Source organism: Vulpes lagopus, chromosome 7 (genome assembly GCF_018345385.1).
Source record: "Vulpes lagopus strain Blue_001 chromosome 7, ASM1834538v1, whole genome shotgun sequence".
In the NCBI taxonomy this organism is placed as follows: Eukaryota; Metazoa; Chordata; class Mammalia; order Carnivora; family Canidae; genus Vulpes; species Vulpes lagopus.
In genome coordinates, this window is record NC_054830.1 from 20207770 (window position 1) to 20224560 (window position 16791).

The 16791-nt window shown below is 52.5% G+C and overlaps 1 protein-coding gene across 5 annotated transcripts in view; it reads left to right on the forward strand.

Annotated features, from left to right (window-relative positions):
• Nucleotides 1–16791, forward strand: part of TEX264 (testis expressed 264, ER-phagy receptor) — a 30779-nt gene that overhangs the window by 6524 nt on the left and 7464 nt on the right. For all 5 annotated transcript variants that reach the window (XM_041761078.1, XM_041761075.1, XM_041761077.1 and 2 more), the window contains exon 4: nucleotides 6769–6990. In XM_041761078.1, coding sequence (XP_041617012.1) covers nucleotides 6769–6990 — 222 coding nt within the window. The remainder of the gene's footprint in view (nucleotides 1–6768; nucleotides 6991–16791) is intronic.

Here is a 16791-nt window from a genome sequence, read left to right on the forward strand (position 1 = left end):
TTTTAGGTGCTCTTGGTTATCGCAGACTGGTCCACACTGCTGATGTTATAGAGGAGGAGACTGAGGATCAGAGAGCAAGAGTTGAGGTATTGATCTCGTACAGTTCGCTCATACTTCTTGTTTTTATTTAACACACGTTTGAGCACCTGATCTGTGCCACGCTGCTGGACACTTGGGCTCCGTGAGGGCCAAGAGGCCCAGCCTTCAGGACCTCTCAGTGTGGATGTATCAGGGAAGCCTGGGTGAGAGACCCCATCCAGGCCTGGGGAAAGCTAAGAACCCAAGCCTTCTCCCTAGGCTGCCTCCCTAAGCAGTGTTCAGCATGGGACCCTGCATATTTTGATCATAGAGGGGACAGGATATAAGCTGAGCTTTTGTGTGGCCCATCCCCATACCTTCTCCCTCCCCAGTGAGCACAATGGGAGCCAGAACCTGCTTCTGTGTGAGTGTGCGTGTGGAGGAATGAGGCTATTTCAGGCTCTGTGAGTGGGGCAGGGAGTGACCAGGTGAGAGGTGGCCACCTGCGGTCAATGCTGCCCTCCCCCATAAGGTGCAGACTGACAGCTCTCTAGCCACTCCCCTTCCAGGCCTCAGCTCCTGGATTCAGCTGGACAGGGTTTCTGAGAAAGGCCTGGCGAAGCCTCACTCGGTCTGACTCTGGGCCCAGGAGTGACACAGGAAAGGGCACCGCCAAGGCAAGTTGCTGTAGACTCTTTCATGTCAGATGCTTTTGGAGCATATATATCATTAACTCTGTGTCCTGGAGGGTCATCCTATATATGTCAGTCAACTCCAGGTTGTGAGAGTTTTGTATAGAGGGAATTTTAGGGTCTGGGCAACTGGTTCTTGGGCAAGAGAAAGGATTCCATTCTCCATGCCTGAGGGCCTTTGGAGAGGTAGGAGGATGAATGAGGGAACATGTGACAGGAAGTGGAGAGACCCTGGCAGTGGCTCATAGGTGTTCCTCTCCTCTCCAGGGCCCAGCATTCTTGGAGTGCGGCCATTTCCTCTTCTAAGTACCAAGGGAAAGGAGTGAGTTCCAGAGTCAGTCACTGATCTGTGCCTACCCCCTCCCCACAGTGTACATGGGAACATACACATACAGATCCAGTTCTATTCTTGTAAAGCTGGAGAAGAATAAAGATTGCTCTGCCCTCATCCCTGCTTCTGAGGTGGGGTATGGGGGTCTAGACAGTGACTTTAGCCTGGTCCCTCTGGGAACCTGGGGTTGTCAGAGGGGAATGAAAGAGCCAGGAGGATCGTGAGTGGCTCACTGGATCCTAGCCAGCTCTGGCCTGTGGATGGATCCTTCTGGCTCAGTGGCTATTACCATGCCCATGGATTTGTCCTGTGTGTCATCTTGGCCCTCTACCTCCTGCTCCACCCTCTGCTGCTACCACCTACACTGCCTTAAGCAACCTGTCTGCCTGCCCTTATGGGGAGTCTGGCTGAGGCAAATGGGGCATAGCAGCTGGTTCAGTTTACCTGGCTGAAGCCTAGGAGGGGGTGCTTGCCCCAGGTCTCAGGCAGATTGGAGAACTGGTGGTGCTTGGGTTCTGCCTTTAGTAAACAAGACTGTATTGAAGCTCCCTTTTTTCTCCTAGTCCACTGAGAGTCAGCCTGGGACCTTCAAGTCTGCAGGGGTTAAGGCTGGTAAAAGTATTGATTTAGGCTTATGCCACAGTTCCCCTTCCCCTTTAGTGTGTGTGGGGATGGGGCCTCCCCTGCCATCCCTGGAGGCACTAAGACCACATGGAGCCTGGGACTTAATGAGAGAGTAGGATTTCCCAGGGTTGACCTCTCAACAAGGGCAGTGGGAATGTGGGCTAACTGCTGTTTCCAAGGGCCCAGGCCATTCCCTACCCCAGTGTGATGATTTTTCTTCTGGATGGAGTCCAGGCTTTTGCTCTGCAGTGGGTTAACTGTGTGGGGCAGCACTAGAAAGACACACATCTCTCTTAGTAGAGCTGCCTTTGGTAGGGAGGAAAGTGTGGGAGAAGAGGTCTTTGGACTCTTTCTGAGTTTGAATCAAGGCCCCACCGCTTACTAGAGTGTGATTCTGAGGAAGTCACTTGTTCTTTCTGAGAATCCCTACCTCGAGTTTTGTTTTTCTGGGGACTAAATAAGGATGAGGCCCAGTACCTGGCCCCCAATAGATACTTAGCAGTCCCCTCCTCTGGGCCTCATGCCATTAGGACTTTGTAATTTTGGGAATCATGCTTGCCTACCTCTGGCCTAGGCTCTTGCAGGTTGCCTGGGCCATGAGAGGAGGTGCAGCATAGGGAGACTCTGTTATACAGGCTGTTCCTAGCCAGGACCTATTTCTTAGGGCTCCCAGGTGGCTTTGGGTCCTGTGGCACTGCTCTGGAGCCAGTCTTCCTGGGTTCGAATCCTAACTCCAACAATGCCTTGCTGTGTTGGCCTTGCTGAATAGTTTTGCTGTCTGGTTCCAGAAACAGAGTTGATAATGGTACCTATTGCACAGTGTTGTTTGGATTGCATGAGCTGATGGGTGGAAGGCAACAACTGGGGCAGACAGTGAGCACCTTGTCAGATACCAGCTGTTGTTAGGATTATGCTTGGGGGTGAAAAGAAGGCCCTGAAAGACCTCTAGGTGAGAGTTCCCAGAAAGCCCCTGGACCCCTCTTTGGAGGTTATGTCCTGCCGACTCCCCTCCCCTCCAGCCTGAAATATAGGTCCTGTCCTCTGGCCCTGCTGTTTGTGTTACCCATATCCTGACCTAGTACCAGCCCAGCTTTTGCCTTTGAATACCACCTGCTTGGGGAAGTTGGACCTGTGGGGTTTGATGTGTTGACCTGCAGCACCCTGAAGGTTAAATGAACCCATTGTTTACCCTCCAATAATGAACAGCTGTGGCTGCTCTGTTTCTCCTCAGGGGTACCAGTGCCAGTGAAGGGTACTGTCCCTACTTGTCACCTTACTCAGGGCTGGGTATGCTGGCCAGGGAGGAGTCATGGCAGCCTTCTGGGCCTGGGATCGGCAGGCATTGCAGCTGTCCTCATCACATGTTGCAGGTTATGGATCTAGGGCTGGCCATTTCTATTGAACTCAATATCTGGGTTTGGTTTGGGCCAGCTTACACCATTTTTTCTTCCTGGATCCTGGAAGATAACAGTCTTGTCCAGTTTCTAGACTCCATGAAGTCTTGGCCAGGCAGGGACTTCTTTTCATGATGGCCTCACCGACAAGGGCAACCTGGTACTGCAAGACCTCTTTGGAAGGAGCATTGGGGCCAGCTTGTACCCAGAAGCTTTAGATTCCAAGCAGACTGCCCTCTTCTCATATGTCAGGACTCAGGAGTTCTCACAGCACTTGTTCTGGGCTCAGGTACCTAAAGAAATGACTGATTTAGGGAAGAAAGGGAGTAAGCAGTTGGAACTGAAAGGCTCAGGCTGACCTCCTAGGGTCAGGCCCAAATCGAGGCATTGCATTGAACCAAGGTGTGTGGAATTTCTAGCTATCAGGACACTCTTCTATCTTCCATGCCCTTGACAACCTTAGTGGGCCATTCTTCTGGTGGTGGGCATGGGCTCTCCAGGGAGTCCAGGGAAGCCTTCCCCTGATCAGCATTGCCACTCCCCAGCTGGTCTTAGGGCCTGTTCCATCTCTTTGCTGGTGCCTGGTTCAGCTTCCTTCTGGTTCCAGCTCAGTACAGGGCTGCTTAGCCGGTGATGGGTTTGCTGAGTAACTTCCTAGGATGCCCTTTAGTCACTGGCCAGGGCAGAACAGGGCAGGAAGTATCCTCACTTGTGGAATTGAGGGGTTGCTCAGGCAGAAAGAGAATACCTGTGGCTAACACACCTCCCAGATCTCAGGAGTCCTGTCTCTTTCTCTCTCTCTTTTTAAAAGGTTTTATTTGTTTATTCATGAGAGACACACAGAGAGAGGCAAAGACACAGGCAGAAGGAGAAGCAGGCTCCCTGTGAGGAGCCTGATGTGGGACTCAGTCCCGGACCCTTGGATCACACCGTGAGCGGAAGGCAGGTGCTCAGCCACTGAGCCATCCAGGCGTCCTGAGTCCTGTCTCTTTATTAGCTTCTTCCCTTCCCTGTAGTGGGAGTTCCTCTTTCGAGGTAGAGGGAGAAGAATTTTGCTAATGTGCAGGGCCTGTGTGTGCATGTGCATGCATGCATGTGCTGTTGCTGAGCATACACCAAGAACTTAATGTGTACCCAGGATCCTGGGCCTTTCTGCCTAGAAGCCTGGAGTGGTGGGGAGAGATGAAGAGACCATCAGTTACTGTGCAGCACAAGGCCTGCTCCTTCATTTGGTTATTTGAGATTACAGAGGAAGGGCTCTAGGCAGGGAGGATCAGAAGGCTTTGAGGAGGTTGTTTGAGCTAAATCTTGAAGGATGGGCAGGAATTTCCCAGGCAGAAGGGACCTTGGAGTAAGGTGAAGAAGGACATTCCAAGCAGAGAAAGTAGCTTATGCAAAGGCAGGAAGCATGGGAGGACGTAGCATGTTTGGGGAACTGCAAATAGTTCTGTGTGGGTGTGTGCGGGGTTGTGGTGGGAGAGGAGGCTGGCAAGGCGGGTTGGCCCAAAGCCTGGATTTGCCCCTCCCTCTGCCATTCAGATGCTCAGTGGACACCTGCTCACCTGGGTTCTGGCCCCTTCTGGGGCCTAGGAATGCAAAAAAGGAGTGCTAGGGGAGTGTGTGGACAAATCCAGGCAGTGTTGCATGGATCACTTAAGACAACATTGCATGCTGGGCTCAAGAGTTTCAACCTAGAGCAGAATTGGGAGCCATTGAAAAGTTTTGAGCAGGGTGGTCACGGGTGTTGTGGTGCTTTATGGGGTGTTGTGCTTTTGGGGGATCAAGGAGGATATTGAACTTGGGAGCTCCATAAAGGCTGCTGAAGTGATCACACAAAAGACCCTGAGACCCAAACCCAGGTGGGCCAGAGATGATCAGTCAGGTGACCTTATAACCCATTTCTTCATCTAAACTGTATTGAATAATTCTTTTGTACATCTATAAGTTCCTGGGCTCAGGATCATAGTGATTGGCATTGCAGTGGGCACTGTCCCTAAGTCTGTCAGCGGGAGGCCTTGCCAGAGCCTCCTGCCTCAAGCCTGGGATGTGAATGGAGCAGTTGCACCATCTATAGTCGGGAAGTGGTACTGCACTTGTCTCCGGTGCCTCTGCCTGGGTAGGGTGGGAGGAGTGTCAGGCCAGCCAAAGTGACTGCTACCAGGTAGAGTTGATGGAGGCAGGAGTTCACAGCAAAATGTTGTGTGTGTGGAGGGGGTGCTGGGGTGTGACACCAAGCTACCCTGAAAGACTCCCATGGAGGGTGCTCGAACGTAAAGAATGGGCAGGGAGGAACTACATGTTCAGAGGTTTGGTGAATGGTGAATTGGTGAATTGCAGGCCAAGGGTCACTTCTTTGGCCTGTGTCATAGCTGCTGATAACCAATGACCTTTATGGCAGTTTCTGAGTGCTGTACCCGGCTGAACCCTAATATGAAGTATCTCATTCAATACATCAATCCTGTAAGGAACTTTCACTCCAAGAAACCAAGAGACTTATGCAAAGTTACACGACTCAAGATTCATACCCAGTCCTGCTTCTCTCCAGAAGTTGTGGTCCTGACCACTGCACCATATTGCCTGCCAGAAAAGTCCTGAACTAGGCTTAATGACATAGGATTCTAGGGGGCAGCAAGGGGCCCCTAGCTGCAGAGAGCTGGGAGTGACCCCCAGGGACTGCATGGAAGTGAGAACCTGGAGTGGGTGCATTAGTCCCAGGCAAAGTGAGATTCCAAGGACAGGGCTGGACTGGGCTGAGAAACCCCTAGGGGATTGTTGACAGGGCTTAGAAAGGGAGAGCACAAGGAAGAACAGGTAAAAATAACTTCAGGTGCTGTGAAGGTAAGCCAAGAGAAGCAATTGAAGGTAGAGGAAGCTTGAATTTAAGGGCCAGTGGGACCCAGGTAGTGGGAGAGAGAGACCTTCAGGTTGAGGGAAATCCAGGATTAACAGAACAAGGTCCGTGAAAAGTGTCTTAGATTTAGGATCAGATACCCCTAGGGCTATCAGGGACTGGTATATATTCAGGTGCAGGAAGTGAGACAAATTGGGGCTCCTCGATGCCAGGAGAAGAGGTGAGAGCTGGACCTTGCAAGTCTGGGGTCAGGCTTAGTAAGTGTTGGAGACTAATATTGAGCCGACCTGCCTTAGGTTTATGGGATCCAGGGGAGGGAGGGCAGCTAGGGAGGGGAGCAGAGTGCAGTGATGTACAGGTACTGGGGGCCCAGAGAGACTTGGAGGGAAACCAGCAATCTGTAGCTGAGACAAGAAGGTACTTGGCAAGTGTGACAGGGTCTGGGATGGAGCACAGATTACAGAGGAGGTCTGGAGGCTTTGGTGATGGTAGCTGGCCCAGCCTGAGGGTTTGGGGATGAGGATCTTCCCCAAAGATGGTTGTTTCATCAGCAACCCAGAGTTCAGTGTGGTCCTGCTTCCTGACCAGTGTTTCCTGTACCCCTTCCACAGCACAGGGCCTAGCATATTTGTTGGAGGCATAAATGAAAGGATGGATGAGTCCTATAGCAGGATGCCATAGACTGGGGCCATGTAAGTTTCAAAAGGAAAATACTCTTCTCCATTGTGGTATCTGGGGCTGTGGCCTTTTGGAACTCATGCTTCTTCCAGGCCTAAGCTGGCACAGAACCTAGGTGGCAAGAGTTCTGAGAGCCTCATTCCTTTGTTCAACCCTGACACACCTCTTCTTCCTCCTCAGGTACCCCCTGAGAAGTGCCGCTGTGCAGTGGGCAGCATTCTGAGTGAGGGTGAGGAGTCACCCTCCCCTGAGCTCATTCAGCTCTACCAGAAATTTGGCTTCAAGGTGTTCTCCTTCCCAGCACCCAGCCATGTGGTGACAACCACCTTCCCCTACACCTCTACCATGTCCATCTGGCTGGCTACCCGCCGTGTCCACCCTGCCCTGGATGCCTACATCAAGGTGAGAGACAGGTCTAGTGTATGTGTATGTTGGGGGACAGCTAGTCCTTTGGGTAGGAGCCAGAGAGGACTGTTCAGGCTGGGATGAAAAGCTGTTTTTGTGAGGGCAGCACCCTGGGGCCCTCATAGAGCAGCCTGTGGAGCTAGGAAGATGGGTAGAGGTTGTTGCATCCATCCCAAATGCCCGAGACCTTATGGATGCCAAGGCATCTACTAGGAGCGTAGGGAGCTTATTCAGAAACCTAGCCTGATCAATTCAGCTCTGGCTTGGACCAGAGACATTTTTAGTTCTCAGCTCCCCACTCCAGGCTCAGATGGATGGAGAGGTCCACCCCGACCTTTTCCTGCTGGGGGCCCACAGAGCAAGAGCCCTGAGGCTTCCAGGGGCTGGCAGTCCCCAGGTGTTCATGTGTTGCCCCAGGCCTGGCCCCTGCATGAGCTTATGCACTTCCTCCCTGAGCACAGGACTGGGGCAGCAGCGGCCTGTCTCCTTTAGTTCCTGACCTGGTCATTGGCAGTGCTTGCAGACTGGGCTACTTGGAGGAAGGAAAAGAGCCAACCACCAGGAGATCTGATTGTGCATCTCTGTTTCCACAGATTTTTTTAAACTTTCCCTATTGCACATCCTTCGTCCTCTAGAACATTTTGTAAAGTTGAGTACTAGGGAATGACTCAGTTGGGCTTGAAAGTCATCCATTCAACTTGAATTTATTGAATGTCTATGTACTGTGCTGGATACAATGTGGAGAGTTGGTATATGAAATAGGCATTTACAGCAAGTGGTAGAGACAGGTAATAAGTGTCAGATAGGGGACCTGGCTGGCTCAGTTAGTGGAGTATGTAACTCTTGATCTTGAGGGTGTGAGTTCAAGCCCCACGTTGAGTATAGAGATAACTTAAAATCTTAAGAAAAAATAAATGTCAGACAAAAATGGGATATGTGCTAGAAAAGAATGGTGAGGAAGTGCGGGGACTAACTTGGATAGAGTGGTCAGGTACAGCCTCTTGGAGGAGGTAACCTCTCCAAGGTAACCTTGGAGAAGGGGATAAGAAGATTCCAAGCAGAGCAGAGTGGGAGCATGGGGTGACCTAAAGATACTGGCAAGTCACTGTAGTGTTCCAGCCAGGAAAGTAACACATGATCTGACCGTCTTAGTCATACATGTACAAGACAGGCTCTCTCATCCTGGGCAAGGTGGGACTAGATCCAGATCACAGGGGCCAGCAGAGGTGCTTAGGAGGCAGGATTTCCTTTTTTTCTTTTTTCCTTTTCTTTCTTTTTTTTTTTTTTTTAAGGAGGCAGGATATCTATGTGAATGGTTGTCTTGGACTGGGGCAGTGGCTGTAGAGGTGCAGAAAAGGTGGAAATTTACAATCTATTTTGGAGATAGAACTGATGGACTTGTTGGGATTTTTTTTAAAGGTATTATTTATTTATTATTGAGAGACAGAAACATGCTCCCCATGGGGAGCCCAATGTGGGACTTGATCCTGGGACCCCGGGATCATGCCCTGAGCCAAAGGCAGACGTTCAACCACTGAGCTATTGAGGTTTCCCAGAACTAATGGACTTGTGTATGGATTGGATGTTGTGGAGGAGCTGGGAGGGCAGAGTCACAGCAGGCTCCAGTTCCTTTCAGCCTGGGCAGGTGGACAGGTGTGTAGTAGTGCTTTTCACTGAAATACGGAGATCCGAGGGAGGATCTGGTTTGGGAGGCAACCAGCTCAGTAGGCTGTGTAGTGGGGAGCTGCCTGAGAAACATTCAGGTAGAGGTGTGGAATCCCCAGTGCTATGTGCGATCTAGACCTCAGAGAAGATTGGGCTGGTGGTTATCTTAAGGGACCTGAGCTTGTGGAAAGTACATGCCCTGGGGGCAGCTCCTAGCAACAGAGGCTGTGCAGAGGGCATGGCTAGTGTGGCTGGGGTCAAGGTTCAGGGGAAGAAAGCAGGAATTTGAATTTGATGGATTTGAGGGAACCTGATGGGTGTTTTCCAGAGCAGCCTAGAAGAAGGGACAAGGCCTTGGTGATGGAAATGGGAGCTGAGACAGGTGTTGGTTAAGGAGATGAAAGGAGTCTGGTGTTAGGGCTGGGGAATGTATAAATAGGTCACCAGCTGTGGCCTTCTTGGTCAAGGACAGGAAGAGAAGAAACAGGACGGCTATTGCTGTGGTAGAGCAGGGGCAGGGGAGAATAGAGGTGGAGTTCTTTGTGAGCTGGCTAGTGGCAGCCAGAAGTGTTCTGAGGAGGAGCTGCTTGCCTGGGGGTGAGTTGGACTGGAGACTCTGGGCAGAGTGAGGCAGGAGGTGGGGTAGCTGGTTGGTGATGAGGGCAGGAACGCAGACATTGGTGCCTGAGGCCTGCTTAGTATGCATCTTGAGGGGGCCTCAACCATTTCACCCAAGAAAGGCTGCTGGGCAGTGTCTCTAGTCCTGTAGATGCCATCCTTAACCTCAGGATTGGAGGTGCACCCCGGGAAGAGACTTTCTGGGTTCCAGACCTCAGAACAGGACGTGTAGCATGTGGTGTGGTGGCGAGCAACTCAGCCACCAAAGCCTTTTCCTGGCTTCAGGGGTTTATTTTTAGACACCTTTGTCCAAATTTCCCGGCCCCTGACAGCTTCACAAGTTGCCTGGTTTTGACGTCACCTCTTTGATGAAAGCCCTTCCTCCTTCCTCCTCCTCCCGTGGGAGCCTGTCAGCTGTGTTCTGGGCTTGATTCTCCTGGGGTGGGGCCTGGAGCAGGGGGCCACCATTCTCTTTCCTGCCTTGGATAAGGAAGCCAAGGATACAAGAGAGAGCAAGGGGCTTCTCCAGGGATGTCTGTGAGGCATGCTGCTGTGGCTTGGCCACCAGCTGGGAGAGTGAGAGAGATGCCAGCCTTCCCACAGTGGAGACATGGCCCAAGGTGCTCTGATGGTTTCTGGAGGCAGAGGTCACCTCTGCCCCTGTGTTTAGCCTGATCTTACGTTCTGGGGGGCGTACCATGTGAACGAGGAAGGGGCTCAGCCTGCAGTGGATAGAGGAGTGGCCCTGGGCCTCTCTTAGCCTGGGAAACAGAGAGAAAAGAATAGAAAGCTCCCTCCCACAGCTGCCCTCTTCCCCACTGGCCTGGGACCAGAGAAAGGAGGCTGATAATGAGACTGTGGGCTCTCCCAGCTCTGACAGCTGGCTGCCTTTGTATGTGTGTGTGTATGTGTGTGTGTGTGTGTGTGTGTGTGTGTGTACGCATATGTGCACCCTTCTTTTTCTCCACTTCTCTGCTTTCTCTCTGGATCTGAGGCTAGGTCTGCTGGGGAGGTGTTTCAAATAAAATGACAGCAACCATTGGCTTTCTGTTTCAGGAGGCGTGAGGGGTAAGGGAGGCCAGTAACCCTGCTGCCAGAAGGATGGGAGGGAGGACTTGGCAGGCTGGGACGGGCGACAGGAGTGAGTGGTCTCAGAACTTTGGGTGAGGGAGGTAGAGAGCAGCTGCTGTCCTGGAAGTTGCAGATGTGCCTGAGACTGGGGTAGGATTGACCTGATGGGACAGAAAGGTCCTAGGGGTCACTGTGAGGAACCCAAAGAGAGTCATTTGTCAGGTTTCTGTGGAATGTGTAGATTCCAGCTTTGTGATCTATGTGACAGCCCCTGACTCTCTGGCCAGCCCTCTTCAGCTTGGTAGCCTGGCAAATTGAGCTGTAAGGGCTAAAACTCTGCCTTTCTTCACATAAACCACTGGGGGGCCCCAGGCAGAGCAATCTGGACAGCGTCTGTGCGAGGGGATGCCTGGGTACCATGTGACTATCATTTTATAGTGGAAGGTTCCCCAGCTTTGTTAGGCTGCTCCACCAGAGTCCAAGGAGGTGGCCTACTTGGACAGAAAGAGATCACCCCCTGAGCTTCAGGAATGAGGGGGTCTTCTGGCAGCTGCAGGAGGGTACTGAACTTCCATCAAATTGTAGGGCCACAGTTGATTTGGGGCCCAGGTGTCTATCCAGAGCAAAAAGCAAGGGCCCCAGAATTCACCACAGGATAAAACCAGTCTTAATGAGTATCCAGGGAAGGCTTGGGCACCTGGACAGACCAGGACCAAGTGAGAGGACTGGGGATGCCTTGTGTGTGAGAGGCCCCTGAACTCAGCAGTTGGCAGAGAGGTCACTGAGAGTGTTAGACTGCTTATCCAATTCCCCCTTGTGCCTGACTTCCTCTCAACAGGATCCTTAGTCTTCATAAATCCCTTTCCCAGGGTCCCTGCCTTCCAGGAGTTTTCAGGGAGAGGGTCCTTGTGATGTTTGGCTATCTTCTCCTGAGTTTAGGAAGACACAGGGCATTGTCCATGTGGAAGCTGGTTGGCTGGGAAGTGCAGGCAAGCCTTGGGAGTCAGACATTGGCTCTTTCTCCATAGAATTGTGGAGAAATTGGGGGACAGGGTGGGTAGGGTGGATATAGTGAGCTGGTTGGTTGGGAGGTGTCTTGGTGGTAAAGTTCTGGGACAGCTGGGTTGACAGGGTTGTCATACTAGGGGTTTTAAAGTGGGCAGGAACCTCAGACCATAGTTTTCAGACCTCTCTGGGGCAGGAGCCTATGGCTATGCTGAGGTGTCCCCATGGCTTGGCTGCCAGGTTTGGGGGTTGCACTTGGACCCTTACTTGCTTCAACTGGAGTAGCTCTGCCTCTGGGTTTTAATGAACCAGGTGACCTCGTGATCTTTTCTTTGGAGGAGGGCATCTGAGATTTAAGTGGTTTGAAACTTCAGTCCTCAGAGAGGTACACAGCTTGGCAATATCCTGCTTCACCCCAGGCCTACTGCTTGTCCATTGCAGATCCTGAGGACACTGTGGCAGCTGCAGTGTGAATGGATCTGGGAGACACCAGGGCTTGTCCTGTGTGTAGGCAGGGACAGGGCTGCCAGAAGAGGCAGTTGTTTCTGGGGAGCATGACTGGCTGGGAGTTGGACCTGAGGGGAGCCCAGCAGTTCTCCCTGGGGTGGTAGTGACTGAACTCTTGAGTGGTGGATCAGATGGTGTTGTCCTAGGGCAGCCAGCTGGCCCTAAGGAGTAGTGGCCTCAGCAAGGTGCCTGTGGGAGTGAGTCAGCCTATTGAGCTGTGGGAGTCTGTTGCTTCTTCTTGAGAGGCAGCATGGTCAGAGCCTAGGGTCCTGTCCAGTGGCTCAGAATCTTCTGTGTTTCCCCTTAACCTACCTGGGGAACTTTGAGGGAGTCAGTGCAGGGAAGTGGGGAATTTGAGTCCATTCTGGGGCTAGAACACCAGTGGGAAGCAACATAGCCCTGGCAGTGGGAACCTAGGTGAGGATGCCCCAGTGGGGTATGAAATTTGGGGTCCTCTCTCTTTATGTGCCTATCACCTGTGCTGAACAACATGGAAGGGTCTGGAACTTTATTTTTCATAAGGGAGGCCACCTGGCGGCCCTTCCGCTCAGTTGCTTACTCAGCAGTTATTTACTGAGCCTTTTATATGGTATTATTTAGGGGATGGGGGAAGCAACTAGGAGGCAATCATAGGGTCATAATCAAAGCCAACATTCCCATCATTTTACAAATGGGGAGACTTGAGGGCTGAGGAGGGGAGGTTACGCAGGGTCAATGGATGAAGCAGTGGCTGAGTCCAGACTGGGTGCCCTGGGCTGAGGATCATTCTGATGGCTATGTGCTTTCTGCCACTTTGCCCCATCCATGAGTAACACTGGGCCCAAGACCTGTCATGAACTTGGGATATACTTGAGATGGTCCCCATGGTGGGCCTGGGATGGCAGCACATTGGGTCAACATCTAACTGGCCCTTGTCTGTAGGCCCGGCGGGCAGAGTCAAGGCTGAAACTGCTGGTTTGGGAGTTAGCTTGAGGAGCCAAAAGCAAAGGGCAGGGAGAAGCTGGCTGCCCATTTGCCCAGCAGGTGCCCATTATGGGAGACGTTGGCAGTCACTTTGGGCAGAGGATGCAGCTGCTGCAGGTGCCTTATTGGGCTTCATGTCCTCACCCTCAGTGAGGTAGAGACGGCTCCATTCCCAGGCTTCCCTTACTGGTGTTCCAGGGCCAGCTCACTTGCCAGTGCTGCCGAATGCTAATTGGCCTGTCTCAGCTCAGGGAGAAGAGCACTCTCAGCAGCACCAAGACCTGGGGCTGAGTGATGGGCCCCCAGAATTCTTTTCTCCCCCATTTCTCCCAGACATAGGATTTAGCCATGCCCAGGGAGAGTGGGATAGGGAGAGGAAGGATGGATTCACCAGGGAAGGCAAAGCAACCTTTGGAAAGTGGTGGCATTTGCCCTCAGCCTTGAAGGAAGGGTAGCATTCTTTAGGTGAAAAGGCAGGTCAGGCAGAGTTACTGATTTGAGCATGGTTTTTATGTACATTGTGGCTAGAGTGCAAGGGAGGAGCAAGCGTTTGGACCCAGGAGATGAAGCTCTAGGGAACCGTTGATGGTGTCTGAGTGGATAAATGACTGCTTCTAGTCTAGGCTGGGCTTTGGAATAGGACTTCAGCACAGGGAGTTGAGGAGGGAGAGGTGGAGGCCACAGAACTGAGCTCTGAATGACTCTACTCCCAGATACCCTCAAGCCAAGAGAAGCCCCCTCCCCCCCTCCCTTACCAGGGCTTGGGTTCCCTTCTCCACTTAGGGAGCTGCCGTGGATGCTGAGGTATGGGGGGCTACCCATAGGAGGCCAGGTCTCCCCACTGCTGGCCTAGGCCCTGGAACCTGTTCCTCAGTCTCTCTGGCTACACCTCTCCCCACTCCCCTACCTCAGAACTGAAAGCACAAAGCCAGCCTTTGCTGGGGCGGGTGTGGGAGCCACCACTCTTGAAATACCAGCTCAAATGTGGTAGCTTGGCAGCCCTGCAGGACCCTGGGGGCTGAGGCTTGTCTGGATGGTTCTGTGGGGTTGGGCTGTCACTAATTCAGAGGGAGCCTTATTCCCCAGGCAGATGGGATTTACCAAGGAAGAATTCTATTGCTCTTCTCCAGAAAGCTTGGGATTCCAGCAACGAGGGAGGAGAAGGGGGAGAGATTTTGAGGAGGCTTGCCCTCCCGAGCAGAAACACTTTGTCCTTTAACAGAGCCTTTGTATAAGGGGAGATTAGCTGCCTGGTTATATAGATGGGAAACCTAAGGCTCTAGGGAGAAGGGCTTTCCTGGGGGTAGATGGAAGACAGAAGTCAGAGATACCAGTTGGAGACGAGAAATTCAGGGCTGCCTTCTCCTCACCTACCTCCTCTCCTTCCCCCTCTCCTCTTCATCCTTGCTTGCCCACCTGTCCTTCCCCTCTGGCGTTTCCTGATGCTTCTGGCTCCCAGGTGCTAGCCTTCATGGTTCCATCTGCACTGAGCAGCCTTCCTGCTGCTGGATCATCAATCAGTAGCATTTTCATCAGCCTGTGAACTGGATGGGGCTCAAGGTCCTTGGCTGCACAGATGCTGCAGAGAATGGCTGGATCTTGGAAAGGGGTGAGCCTGTGGTGGTAGCAACAGCATCTGGAGTTCCCTCCCAGATTTGGAAAGGAGAGTAGAGTATCCCAGGGCTGAGCCCCCAAGCCTCCCATAGTCTCCCTGAGTACCCTCAGACTCCCCTCTCCTGGTCCTGTTCCATGAGAGCCCAAGAAGGCCGGAGTAGGACTGAGCTGGTGTTGGAAATTGGCTCTGTGGGCCCTAGCGAGGGAAAGGCTAGGCTTCCTGGTCCAGATACATACTAGGGTGCTTCAGAGCAGGGGTCCCCTGTGCCTACTTAGAAGGAATCACCCTCCCCTGCTCCTTAGTGCCCCAGCCCACCCTGCTCTGATGGCTGCCAAGGCCCCCTCTCAAGCTGCCCAGGAAGCCAGAGCCTGGGTGCACAGGAATATGAACAGAGGTGTAAATTACATGGCAAGCTGTCAGCTCCGAGGTGAAAATGAAAAGTCTTGAGGCAGTGGCACCAGCAGGCACAGCAGGCTGGGGTGCCAGGCACAGCACCCTGCTTCTGCACCCCGCTCTTCCTCACACCTTCCCCTTTTTGCAGTCTTCCCCAGCCTCCCACCCAGGCCTGGCTCCTCTGCCATCCCTTCCTCTGCCATTTGAGGGGCTCCCAGATAGACCTAACCCCAAGAGGGCCTTCATCTGTTGCTTCATTTTATTTTCTAACTGGCTGACTGGCACACAGAAAACTGGGCTATGCTTTTTTGTTAATTTTGCAATCTTAACATTTGTGGTAATTTCTCCCATTGATTCCTTTTGGGTTTTTCAAGTATATAATTATCTTTCAGTGATGGTGTTTTTATTCACCTTTTCCAGTTCTCACTTTTCTTAGGATCATCTGTTTCAGTCTCTTTATTTTACAGTTGAGGATATTGAGACACAGAGAGAAACTACCTATTTGTCAATGGCCAGGCTCTGGGATCCTGCCTGAGCTCTCTCTGCCACTTCTGCTTCCTCACTTCCCTCCATGGCAGCCCCATCTCTCTCCTCGTCTCCTTGGCCCTTCATTTTCCTAGCTTTGGGCCCTCTTGCTACAAGGGGGAGGATGCTCACCAACCCTTCTGCAGGCTCTCCCTGCTGGCTCTGCAAGGCCTGCAGAGCTATCTCCTGCTGTCACCTCCTGCCCCACAGAAGGTTTAGGTTCTGGGCCAGAGGCTGTTGGGAGGCCCAGTGAGGATGAGAGGCAGCCAGGGAGAGGGAAGTTGACGGAAGCTCTTGGGCAGAATAATAACAATGTGCCACATTCTAGCTGCAACAGCGCCTGCTGTGCCTCCCCCATCACTTTGCACGTGCGATGCAGACCAGTTGCCTAAGGGGCCTCCAGGGTCTGAGCCCCCACTTGCAGGGAGTGCTGTGTGCAGGCGGGTACACGTTGGTGTCTGTGTAATTAAAAATGAACATGCCTCACTTCACCCAGTGAGGAGACGCCACCACCTCGGGTGGGATGCAACAGCTGTTTGCTGCCTGTGTAGCTGCCCAGCTGTCCAGCCTGGAGTGGAGGGATGTAAGGAAGGATTGGGCAGCTCATGGTGAGCAGGAACGCCCAGGGTCCCTCATGCCAGTGAGGTAGGAGGTTATGGGGTTGTGATTGGGTAGAAACAACAGAGCAGAACTTTTTCTGGGGCTCAAGTAGAGGTGGGAGATGTGTGACCCAATCCTTGGCCTGTACCCATTGCCTCATCCTTTTGGGGATTTGAGACCACCCAGCTCTGAGCAAACCCAGCCTCTGGGCAGCCTGGGAGTAGGATCCACCCTCGGTCTCCACCTGGACCTGACCTTTTCTGCCCCACACCTCCTCCCCACCCCTAGCCAAAGGCATGGGTTGTTTGGTGCCCAAATAGGAGTTCAGGTCTTCTCTCTCCCCCTCCTCCCTTCTTCTGATGCAGTATAAACTCACAGGGGAAGCAGTGTGGGTGCTGTGGGGCAACCTTGGCCATCTAAGTCTCTGGGAGCCCTGAGCTGCATGGGCTAAATTCATGCCCACTACCCAGGAATGAGCTCAGCCTAGAGTGAGAAGAGAATGTGGGGTGTGTTCCCAAGGTAGCTGAGGCAGTGGCACCATGGCAGCCTATGTACACCGCTCCTTCCCTTGTCTGCCAGCACCCCTGGCAGGGGGTCAGCCCATGTCGGTGCAGCAGTGGTAAGTGCTGGTGACTGAGGCCGTCTGGAAGTCCCTGCATTGTGAATAGTATTCCGAGTCCCTCTCTTATTTCTGCTGTGGAAAGCAAGCCTTGGAGATATATGTCTGAGATATTAGAACTCCTGAATCCAGTTTCTAGCTGGATCTAGTTCCTGATGGCACCTTAACATGGCAACTTCTTCCTATTAGGTGAGGAGGATTGTGGATGTCTGAATCT